This window comes from Cryptomeria japonica, chromosome 4 (assembly GCF_030272615.1).
Source record: "Cryptomeria japonica chromosome 4, Sugi_1.0, whole genome shotgun sequence".
In the NCBI taxonomy this organism is placed as follows: Eukaryota; Viridiplantae; Streptophyta; class Pinopsida; order Cupressales; family Cupressaceae; genus Cryptomeria; species Cryptomeria japonica.
In genome coordinates this window covers 566,346,712-566,359,678 of record NC_081408.1, presented here as the reverse complement: position 1 = coordinate 566,359,678, position 12,967 = coordinate 566,346,712, and the positions used below count along the sequence as shown (strand labels likewise).

Sequence of the window (12,967 nt, the reverse complement as noted above, 5' to 3'; positions counted from 1 at the left end):
GTATTAGCAATAACACCTCGTAAAACAGATACTTAAATATATTTATAAACATCACTGGACAGTTCTGGCACCATTACTTTCAACAAGAACCATACAACCTAGTAGAATCTCCATTACCTTAACAATAGGATCACCAACCTCACCATTACTCAAAAGTCGCTGTGAGTGCCACCCCTGCATAGCACGAGCTGCTGCATCCCTTCTGGCTCTTCCTGAGCCTGATGCTTGTGTAGCGCAAGGCTGCACAGCCAGGCCAAAACCAAGAAGAGGGAAATCAGAATAAAACGAAGTATATTTGAGAGATAGCTTGTATCTTTTGGTAAATAAACCAGAAGTACTTTAGCTAGCAACTTTTCTATACCTAAGCATATCCTCACAGCATATGTCAAACAACACCAAATTTTACTTCTTGAAGACATTTTTACCAGTTTCTTCAGATATTTGAGAGATAGCTTGTATCTTTTGGTAAATAAACCAGAAGTACTTTAGCTAGCAACTTTTCTATACCTAAGCATATCCTCGCAGCATATGTCAAAGTCAAACAACACCAAATTTTACTTCTTGAAGACATTTTTACCAATTTCTTCACTTTATATTTTCCTTAATATGTAATAAATATTGCATTGGTATCTCAATTAAAGCCTAATTTTGCATCAATATCTTGCATTGTTTTTAGGAAAAAAAGAAATAAAAATGCAAAGAAAAACAATTTTATTTGACGAAACCACCTACATGCATACATTTTTTTGCCATGTGTTAATCCTTATCAAGTTTGCACCTAGTTCTCAGATATATGCAACCTTTAAAATTGTGTGTTTTACATTAACCAGCATTTTTTAAGAGACCTGTGAACCTTATAAGGTCTTAAACCTGGGCCATTACACTAGCAGTGAGAACACAGACCCATTAACTAACCCCATTTGAATCTCATTTCAACATCTGCATTATTGTATTACACTGCTACTCTGAAATTTATATTGGCTAACACAGAAATGAAATTAGTATGAATAAGGTCATAAACCTGGCTTTCAGCCCCTACAGTAAGTAGAACATCCGTTTGGGCATTGTTATCCATAGAAGTTCCTCCATTGCCATTGCCGCTGCCATTGCCACCTCCACCGCCAATACTACTACCAAACTTGAACCTTTCATACTCAAGAAGAGCCTGCAAAAAAATAAACTATTTTAGTGACCAATGCTTAAGAATATCCCCACAAAAGAGAGTTGATATGCAGCCTCATAATTCATTAAACTTTTGAGTGCTCCAATAAGTTCCACAAATTTAGATCAAATTTATTTTTTGATTTAGAGAAATCCTATTATAATGGAGATTCAGAGAAAAAACTGACAAAGTGCCTCAACACAAGAAAATAAAAACTGAAAATCCAGAAGACACCTTCAAAACAACTATACTCCCCCATGTATCCAGGACGGGAGCACTAGTTGACAGGGGGATGCCTTTCTGTGACAGGTTTTTTCCGAGACCAATTTTTAGGGGACGGTTATTAAAAAATAGGGAAAAATTAAATATATAAGGGAATTCCGAATATTCATATGATAACATTGATTAGGCATTCGTCATGGACATTACAGAACCTTTGTAAGCATGGGTAGTTGAGTAGGAATTATGGTGTTCTTATATATACATATGAGCATGAGTTAATAAAGACATGCTTGACTGGCGTGTATATTCAGTAGAGGGATTTATTATCTAAGTTTTCCTACAGCCTTCAAGACTGCACGTTTTGTTTTCAAACTCATTAACAAAGATGAATAGTTAAGTAAAAAAATAACTGGTTATGTTCCAGCTTGACCTCAGTTGGGATACTAATATATGGGATTCTTGTATGAAAAGTCTGTGCAGGGCATGATTGACACATCTTTGTATTATGAAAATGGCCTTTCCTGCTGACTATGACTTAACTCATATTTGGTGGTATACTGTCTGTAGCATGCCAATTTTGTCAGTGGCAAACATTATATACTGAACAAGTTCTCCAGCATATAAAACAAAATAATCCTTGACTGTAACTTCAACTGTGAATGTGCAGAGATCTACAACAGGAGATATGTATTTTGTTGGTTTTGTGATCATTATTAATCATCGGTCCATCACTTGGTCAGACTTATAGTTTGGTAGTGTTTGGTGGAACGACCCCAATAGGGTCAAGGGGCAGCGCCACTTGTGCATTCACGATACAGAGAAAGGTCAAGGGGCGACGCCCCTGCCTCCATACCCAAATGAAGCCTTTTAAAACCACAAAGCCTTCATGGCACACACCATTTTCATAATTTTTTGTACATCTTAGATAGACATGGCATAAACCAAACAGGCATTGAAAGGTTGTAAAGCTTCTTTGTTTTAAGCAACTAAAATGTGCCTAGGTGCATTAGGGGACAACTAGCCATCTCTGGGACAGATGGGGGAAATCTGGATGTCCCCTGGTCATCCCGAGATAGCTAACCATCCCTTAACGTATCCTGCAGATATTCTGAGATCCCAGGGATGTTTCCAACCTATCCATGCATCCCCAAAATGTCTCCTATACGAGACAGGGTCATACTGGACAAGGGATACATCTCTAGGGAGCATAGTAACAGAGTAAATTTGTTACACTATCATTCCTCCACTCTAAACAGACCAAGGGAAAGTTTGCTATCAAATATTCTGTACTAACAACACTTGTAATTTACTAAAGGGGTACTCCTACAGATAAATTTTTGGTATTGTGAAACTTAATTTCCAAATATGTTTCTACCAAAAACATCATTTTCATATCCTTACCTGTCCATCATCGGCTATGCCTAGTCACAATGTACGTAAAAATATTTTAAAATCAACCTGCTTGAAAATATTCAAGAGGCATTTATCTGGAACTCCTTACCTATAGTGTAATGGTTCAATGAATATATTCTTTAAAGTGAACTACAAATTCAAGAACCTAGTAATTTTATCAAACCATTCAAAATCGATAACAAATTTATTGTATCTTAATCCTTTTTATAACATTGGGTCCCTGTGCTAAGACATAGATTATATTAATATCCTCAAACAATTGGTGTGGGTCAATGGGACTCCAAAATACAACCAATTACACTACAGAAGAGATATGGTATAGGTTAGCCTTTCCTATAAAAGTAAATGCAGATCTTCATACTGTGTCTTGCTAGATATTTTTGTAGTTTTCTATTTGAAATATATACTTTAGTTAATCTACTGAAACATTTTAGATAAGAAGGATAGATGTTTGCTCTTACAAAGTATATGCCATTTACTTATTTGCCTTACTTTTATCATTTAATAAATAAGATAACAATCCTTAATACATGTTGGTACGCATGATTTATGAACAATGTAGCCAAATAAGAATGAAACAGAGCCATTTACAGACAAAAAAATAGATGCAACAAGCAAGAGCCATAGATTGAAGACCTCAACGCAAACAAAACTAAGGAGTAACTAATGCCTCAAATGGTGAATACTGAACAAAATAATGTAAGGATGGCCACCATCAGAGCAAAAGAATCTATAGAAAAATAACTGGCATCACTAACACAAGATAGGTGCCATGCACCAAGCAGTGCAACTGTCAAGGAAAACCATTTGGAGCAAATCAAATTAAAAAAGGATAGCACAAATTTGGATGAATGGCAACCTCTGTGCAGAGATTGACAATCGATATCTTTCTGTGGGTGCACCAAACAAATTATAGGAAACATTAATAAGGAAAGCAACTGAGTAATTAAAAAGCTAAATAGAAATTTGTAAGATCATGGTTCATTCAATAGTTTATAGAACAAAATTTGCAGAACGGGATTGTCCAAAAGGAAAATATGCAAACTAAAGTGAAGGAGAGATGGGAAGGGCTACTACACAAACTTAGGTGGAATAGGAAAAAAAAAATAAACAATCACAGGATCACTTGCCACCCACACCTATGAAGCAGTAACCCTCTCCAGCATGGAAAACAACTGCCACGGCACCTCGATAGCAGATTCCTGCAAGGTTAATAAAAAAAGCAGAGAAGGAGAAATGGATGAAAAATGAAAACAGAGATGTATAAGCATTGCTTAAAAAGCTATTACTTGTTAAAGAAACTATTTGAAAAGTAAAACTACAATGAATGTTATAGAAAGTTGACGAAAGCTGGAGTCATACAGTTTCCAATGTCACAGTAAAGAATGCTGACCCTAGCTCACATGAACCCCTGGCAGCAAGCTATGATGAAACCAAGGATTCCTTAAAATATGGAGATAAGGAGCCAAGAATTAACACACAGCTCTTACATACAATTTTTGTCTTGACAAATGAAGGTTTAAATTTTGCGAATCAGCCGGTACCAAAATAGGAGATAAAGAGATTCTGGAAACATAACTGTCATCTGAATCAGCAACTATAATTAAACAATATAGTGTCTATGTTGATGCCATGACTTGTAAAGTTATTATGGTAGTAGCTGATTTTAATATTTTATCCCATCAAAATTGCTGCTAACAGAATGACATTATAAGGCATCATTCTGGTGTCTGCTAAATGTTCAAGGAATTGGACAAGGGAAGAATTATAACTGGGGAGAATACACTGCCAAAAGTATACATACAAAACTGATGATGTAAAAGAAGAATCCAACTAGTGAGTTTACTGTTCACCATACACTCAAATCATAGTGGATATATTTCCAAGTTACCATTAAGAAGTGGATTGATTGCCCATAAACTCACAAAGCTAGATGATAAAATTCTTGAAAAATTGATCTGATTTCGCAGGGAATGTGACGGTTACAATAGACAAAGAAAAGACTGAAGAGCAATCAGTTACGCTGAGAGTGGGCCAGGGGATGAATCAGTATAACAAAGACATTTTACTTTTCATAACTTTATTGGTCACAAATGTAATACTTCAAAACTTAATCATCCACAGCAGTAACATAAATTCAAGATCAAGCAATTTCCATATGCGTAAAACATATTCCAAACAAAATTGACAAGAAAGACATTATATAGATTAAACAAGAATGCAAGTTTAATGAGTAATAAAGAATCAATAGAGGTTGACATAAAGTAGTCAAATGAAAGGTGAGGATGTAGCACATCTAAATAGTAAAACCTCATATACCAGTTAATTAAAGCATAACACAAAAACAAAATGAGAGTGATTTTCTACTACATAACAAACATTGTACTCTCTATTACAATATAATTCTACATACAAATGTCACAACCTTTTTCTAAGGTGAAATACCCATCTAGTAGATTTCATGCAGTTCGTGCTATTCATAAATTAGTACTTAGCTTCTATAAATAAAAACCAACGCATACATACTTAGAAACAAGTAACTAAGGCAGATTTGATATATAAAAACATACGAGTCTATAACTAACATGGCATAGAAAGTTATATATTATAAATTTTTATGTGATAGGAAAAAAAAAAAGTCTAAAATTAATGACATGCCAAATAGAAAATCAATATTGTGAACAGGAAACAGAAATTAAATAGCAAGTTTTTTTTTTGTTTTTTTTGTTGTATGTGTGTAGAGGGGTGGGGGCAAGAACAGGTCAGCGAGTGGGAAAGGGACGAGGGGAAGAGAGAAGAGACACATAGAGAGATGAAATATTCCAACACAGCCACCCAGAGAACAATTCAATACAGCTATTCAATTGTTACAGCTATTTTAATATAGTCCAATAACAAACACAGAGAAATCTTCTAGCATTGTGAATGGAAAATATTTGAATAACATCACCTTCTCATAGAAACCTCGAAATGACCAGGAAACTGTTGTGCAAGTTCTGTACAAAAGAAAACAAAAACTGATTATTTGTCTGTAATTACTAATATCATAACTTCGACATATCCAAGGATCTTTACTACTTCACAAAGCAAGAAACTTCGTAATTCATAAAGTTTGTACTTTGTAGACAATTTGAAGATTTGAACAATCAAGAGACAATAAACATTTTTATCACATTAAGCTATAAGTATTTCTAATTTCCCAAAATCCTACATGCAATGATGTAGTAAATCATGTAATCCGTAGCCAAATAATGACTAGATTATATGTTTTTTATTGCTACCACCAGAAATTAAGGAGACATTCCAAAGCTCAAAGAAACATCAATTCCTAAATGTTAGGAATGTTAACAAGAAAGTAGCATTAGATGCATGTTCACACTAACATGGCATTGCAAGCCTTCTTGTTGTAAAAGAAAGACCAATAAATCCATTGAGCTAGAAGTATGTCACAAATGTATATATTTGGTAGCACCCCATGAAATCATTCACACAAATCTGAACCAGGCAATTTGATTTTAAGATCAAATAATCAGGGATAAGCAGACAGATCCCCCTAAAACCATGCATCCTTATCCCCTATAGCATCCCCACGACCCATGTCGAACAAGGGTCATCCCACAACCATTTCCTTCCCCCATGAATTTCAGGGATGTGTTCCCAAAACACCTCATGATGATGCTGTGCATTCTAGGGATATTTGGCAATTTCCAAGACATATGTGACATCCCTTGACTGTCCTAGGGATATCCAGACTACAAACTCTACCTTTTTCTGCATTTAAAAAATTCTTAAAACAATTTTATGTAAAAGAAAAAGTCTAAAAAGGTGTGGCGAGGAGGGCCAACCCTCCCTACATTAACCACCAACCCATTTGCAACCCATATTTCACCAGAAGCAATTTGCAATTTTACATTTTGCACTTGCAACTGTGAATGAGAAGGAAAAACGAATCATTGTAAACTTTTCTCATTAGTGAGTGTGATCAATCATTTCCAAGTAAGCTACCATCACCATGGCTGAAATAGGCAATGTATTTTTTTTGGTCAAAGGTCTTGGGCATTCATTTTGTGTTTTGTCTTTCAGTTTGCTGTTACATTTTTATTTACAAATCAAAATGATGAGTTACAGTGATAAGTAAGAAGTGATTGTCATTGAAGTGTCTATTTCTTCAAAATCAACAGACTAGCCACAAATTGATGTGGGTAGGTGCAGCAGGGAGAAGTTGGGGTTTCATTGGATTAACCATAATTTGATATTAGGAGTGACTTCAAGCTCGAGGCTGATTTTGATATTTATAAGCCCAGATGGGGGATTTCTGCAGCAGGTTTAGTTATTGACAGTTGTATAATTTTATATCTATATCTTACTGCTGTTTACTTTCCAAATGATATCAATATGGATTGCAAAGCAAACAGATAAATAGAAATATGCCAGGAATTTCCATTTTAAAACCAATAATTGCTTTATTTATTCAGAGTTTCACTGACTGCGAGAAGCCTATTCAAACCACCTGGCAGTTGACAAAGAAACACAACTGTCCCTAACCACTAACAACAACTCCTCACAAATTAAATGAAAGCCAACAAACAACTATTACATAATCAGGTACAACCAAATTGATAAAACATAACAAAAGCATTTTATTCCAATAATCCTATTGTTGGGCATTTTTTCAATTTGCAATCCTGAGGCGTTTTGTCATAATGAAAACAAAGGAATTCTTTTTTTAATTGCTGCTATACTTGAATCTTGAATTTGATGTGTCCCCTGGGTATTTCCACCCATTCCCACAACAGGGAAGATTCAGGAAGGCAGGAACAGGTAGGAAACATCCCCAGGGCCATCCCCAATAAAAAATATTTTAGAAGACATTTCCCATATGTCTTACAAATAGCAAGGGATGTCTAGACTTTTCCCAACCTTCCAAAGGACCACTAGATTCCCTTCGACCGTTCCAGGGATAGCTAGCCATCCTCTTTGAACCAGGTTCCAAAACGCGCATTTTTTTTAAAACAATAAAGGTGTATAACTGTTGTGTAATTCAAACTGAATTGATAAATCAAATTATATAATTGTTGTGTGCTTCCCAGATCCAGACTGATCCACATGAATATGACCAGCTGTACTACATGTGCTATAATTCACTGTCATTTGTCTTACTGATGATGGTCTGATTTTTTCTCCAATTGCATTTTGAAGAAATTTCAATGGAGAAAATGCCCTAAATTTTTTAATATGATATTGGTAATGAAGCCCAAATGAATGCAGCAAGAAAAATATGAAAGTTCACACCACTTTACACATGCTGATATAGCTATTTATTTAAGAGATTATAGGCTATTTCCCTTTCAATGAAAAGGAAATATGAAGTTTATTAGATAGAAAGTGTACAGGATCATTCTTACATTCAATTAATTTATTCAAGGTACCTAATAAATTACTCTAGGCTCTATATTATTAGAAAGAAAAGAATCTTTATTAATGTCCACAGATGACCAAAGTAGGTCAATGGGACTGCAGGTTACAGCAGCTAACAACAGAAAGTTCAAGGAAAAGTAAACCCTAGAATCAAAATAATAATAGTTTATAGACATAGTACATAAAATGAAACAAAGCACTGTGCCACTGACTAATAGCAATGAAAGGCAAAGAACGGCCTAAAAAGCATGTACCGTTGAAAACTGGAAGGAAATCTCATTGCACATCCATCATGAGTAACTGTGAGAGATAATGCTTGCCAGGGAGAATCCAAGATCAGCAAGCCACATTGGATGCCGTAGGAGGAATCAAATCACTTTCTCTAGAAACTCCCCTAACATCCAAGGCCAGTGTAACTCCCATAGTAGAAAAGATGCTCGTAAGTAGAGTCAGTCAAATCCTTTTCATAGAAACAAATAATTATGTTGTCAACATATTTAAGAACGTATGTTACTGATGCAGGTGTCACTCAATGTCATAATTTTGTATTCTCACTTTTTTTTGTCATTTTGCAGTAGCCTTCGGGCCTTATGTTGTGATTTTTATATAATATATATGCACATTAACAATAAAAACAATGAAATATTGATAATTTGTCTGTAAACTCTCAAATGAAATCCCAATTCAGCTCTAATGTTATGTAATATAGTTCTATAATGTATATGATGAATAATTTCCTTATATATGAATAATTGAAATTCCCTATATTTATTTTTTAATTGTTATCACCTGCTGTCCCCATCCCTGAATCTCCATGGAACATAGATTGTTTTAATGCCTAAACGTGAATCTCGATGTCATGAATAGCTAGACCTGTTAAAAATGAATTTCCATAAAACATATACTGCCATCCCCAACAAACGCCCTCCTGTAAACACCAAATAAATTGCTCAACAGAACCACACTTTTAGTGTAACTGATAATTAGGGATATACAGCAGTCGATGAGGGTTCAAAAACAACAGATACATATAAATATAATCAATTCAATTTGGACATGAAGGTTCATGCTGCATGAATGTTAAGGAATGTTATTGATTCATTGTACTGCCATGCCAACATAAAGGAACGGTCAAATTAATAATTCAACACACAATAAGGTATATGTCATATGATAACAATGTTTCTTAGCAAAGGCCTTGATATGCAATCAAATAGAATTTAAAATAAATTAGAACAAACAAAATGTATAGTGTAAAGACCAGAAATAAGTGCATTCATCCTATATTGTTGTCAATCATCCACTGTTTTTCCCCTCACCTTCAGTCAGTTAAGCCTTACATATATAGAGAGAGCTAAACAAAATAGAGATAAATTATCAATGAAAACTTCACAGATCGAAGAGGAAGTAATACCATAACAATGATAATTTGTAAAAAATAAAAAAGAAAGGAATCACTGACAATACAGATTTTGGAGAAACATAGGAAAGATAAATTCACCTACCCTCTATCAACGTGCATTAAAAACTAATGCTGAAAATGCAACAGAAGTTATATTTAGGGGGCATTTTCAGATGTTATTAAGTTGAAAAGAATGTTTTTTGGAAACACGGAATTTAGAGAAAATTTTGGAAAGCTTAATCCAGCTGTCTCATCAAAAATAATCTAAAGACAGAATAAGTACTGTGTGATGACACTTGACATAACAAATAAAATAGTATTCTCCTCAATTTCATAAGTTTTGCAAGAAAAAACAAAGTAACCCGGCATATAACCAAATCACTTATTACAATACTTTGTCAGAAAGAAACTAAATAAAATACGCCACCCAAAATCCAAATGACCAAAATATGGCAGTGATGCAACCCATAGGGTAAGAAGATACTGTTAATGGAGGTTACCTAATACACAACAAAAAATCAAACAAAACTAAGCAAATGTATTTCTTACTTCGGAGGCTTGAACGACTCGCCCACTTGACGCCATAATTTGCATGATGTCACCTAAAAATAACAGCAATTGCTCAATACTGATTCTGTATCTAAATTCAAACAATTCATTCTCGACCTGCAAATTTGGCTTTCAGTGGAAAGAACAAAAATTCAAACAAGATTTCCAGAAAACAGAGCTCTAAACAGAAATTTAAAACAAAAAGTAATGGTATCAGGCATGCTAATAAGATGCCTGAACTACCTGTTCATACCCTCCAAGCTTTGTGACTGCCCTCCAGAGTCTACAATATGAAAATATAATGTTGCATAGGTCAGTCTCGCGTTCTTATTCAGTACCACCAATCTGTCTGTTGTAGAAACATTCTAATAAATATCACAAATAAAATAAGTTAAGAAACTCACTTGAGACAGTTCAGATTTTCCCCATAAAATTTAGGTGGCTTAAACTCCATATTCCTTTCTTTAAAGAAGTTTTCTAGTTCTCTGACAAATGCTGCTTGTTCTTCATCTGTGCCATCGCCATCTTCCATTGAATATGAAGGTAAGAACCGTGATGTTCCGTTTGTGAAGTCAGGATTCATTCGATAAAATGCTTCAGCACCATCACCTGTGTCTTGGCTCAGTGCCAAGTCTGAGGCGCAATTTTCCTCTATTTGGCCTGGACTCAAGTTCTGTTCTTCATGCTGAATTATTCTCAGCTCGTCCATGGTTTCTGAAGGAATTTCCCTCATGTCTTCCCTGCTTTCTTGCAAAAGTGTCTTGCAGCCGCCCTCATACTCTAACTCGACAAACCTTGAATTATCTCGATGTTCCTGATGATTAACCCTTGAATCAACTGCAACACCTGTTGCAGTTACTCTTGAATCATTCACAAGATGTGACATAGCTAATCTTGCAGCATCCCTGCGACCTGATTGGATTATCTTTAAATCCTTTGCACTTGTTGACTGAGTTTCCTTCAAACCATCAATATTCCCAACATCCTCTGACCTTTCATGAACACCAGCATGTGGTTGCTGCATTGAGTGGCTGTCATTATCAGTTGTTGCGATCCGTTTGTTAATTGGGCGCATTAAAGAACCAGTTTGTGCATCATACACATTAACAGCTTCGTTGTCTTCTTCTCTCCTTTTACTGATCATGCTTCCACTGCTTTGTTCTAAAGCAATATTCCTTGAATTATCAATGAGGTGAATTTCTTCCTGTCCCTGGGAAGCGTCAATCTCCATTTCTGCTCCTCCAACCAGATCTTTCCCAATCCATTCATCCTGAACTTGGGGTAAAACCTGCTCAACTCCTGACGTAAAATGAATTTCATCCAATTCAGTTTGCGCATCGACAGCCCTGTCAAGCTCCACCATTGTTTACTGTATAATAAATTGTTTCTGAATATATCGTGCTGAACTTAAAGATTTTAACAATCCCAGGTACCGTCCTCCTTGAACCCCCAGCCAACCAAAAAAGAGAATAGTTTAGAATCTTGAAAGGAAAAAATTAAAATCGTCTTATAAATGCTTCAGGAGACCAAATAGGACATATGAGATGCCTCAAAACACATGAAGAATACGAAAGATAAAAGTTATATAGCCCCCATATATATGAGAAATGTAAACATTGATAGAGAAAAATAGTCTGTTTTAAAGAACTCATTTAATATACAATGTTTTTCTCCCTATACCTGTAACAAACAAAAAATCCTCCTATAATCTGATAGTTCTTTCAGAAAGTCTCTCCATGAAAACTGGCCAATAAGCCACTACATCTCCAAGCACTCCATTAAAAAAAAAACTTTTTGCAACCATACTCTAAAATGAAAAATAAAGACAATAATCTTCACTTAAACTAAAAATTTATATTCAAGAAAAACAAACTCAATTCTCTGCTTATCCTATAACTCATCACACTGAAAATTAAAATTCAAAATGTCTTTCCTGGACCTTTCATTGGGCAGATACATCATCTTTAAAAAGTTTATTTTCCTTTTTCTTTTGGTCTCTTCTGATAAGAAAAAGGAGGAATTAAGGGATAACCTTATTATATATTAAGATGTAGAATACCTAGCATTTTGCTTAGAAACTCAGCTTCCTAATTATTTTCCCAGCCATTCTAAAAAAGACAAACCTAATTCAAGCCGAAAATAGTTATAAATATATCAAAAAATAGATTTAATCAAGTAATAAATGCAAAAAACCCTCAGTTTAATGATGATTTTCTGCCGGTTGGAAACTATTTAATGGCCTCTTCTTCAAACTTAGGATTCAAAAGGAAACATACGTCCAATTTTGCTGAGTTTCTAAGCAAAATGCTAGGAAGCTTAGTTTATATGTTTGTGTCAGTTATGTTTACAATTTATATATTAAGATGTAGAATACCTCGGCATATATCCTTCAACACTACTGGTTGGAGCTATATTGGGATCAAAGTACTGTGAAATGCCAGCAAGTTCAAAGTACTGTGAAATACCAGCAAGTTTTCCTTGGCAAACACTTATTTTCTTGTCTATATCTACAGTGAATTTAGGCAAAATTAGACAAGTAGACGAGTAACAAGCCAATTTAGAATATGACAAGGAAATTTAATGCCGGTTGTGCTCTCACTATGCTAAGCAATAAGTATTTAATGATGATCTTCTGCCGGTTGGACACTATGCTAAGCAATAAGGTAGACGAGTAAACCCAAGACACGTCTAATTTCATATTCTTGGGTAGAAAACCTAGCATTTTGCTTAGAAACTCAGCTTCCTAATTATTATATATTATATATTAAGATGTAGAATACCTAGCATTTTGCTTAGAAACT

The 12,967-nt window shown here is 34.8% G+C and overlaps 1 protein-coding gene across 2 annotated transcripts in view; it reads right to left on the bottom strand.

Annotated features, from left to right (window-relative positions):
• LOC131036128 (AT-rich interactive domain-containing protein 5) overlaps window positions 1–12,967 on the bottom strand; it is a 70,152-nt gene that overhangs the window by 35,644 nt on the left and 21,541 nt on the right. For both annotated transcript variants that reach the window (XM_057967941.2, XM_057967942.2), the window contains exons 3-8: window positions 10,571–11,606; window positions 10,410–10,449; window positions 10,167–10,219; window positions 5,748–5,793; window positions 1,022–1,165; window positions 118–240 (exon numbers count right to left, since the gene is read on the bottom strand). In XM_057967941.2, the coding sequence (XP_057823924.1) occupies window positions 118–240; window positions 1,022–1,165; window positions 5,748–5,793; window positions 10,167–10,219; window positions 10,410–10,449; window positions 10,571–11,529 (1,365 nt within the window). In that variant the 5' untranslated portion in view covers window positions 11,530–11,606. The remainder of the gene's footprint in view (window positions 1–117; window positions 241–1,021; window positions 1,166–5,747; window positions 5,794–10,166; window positions 10,220–10,409; window positions 10,450–10,570; window positions 11,607–12,967) is intronic.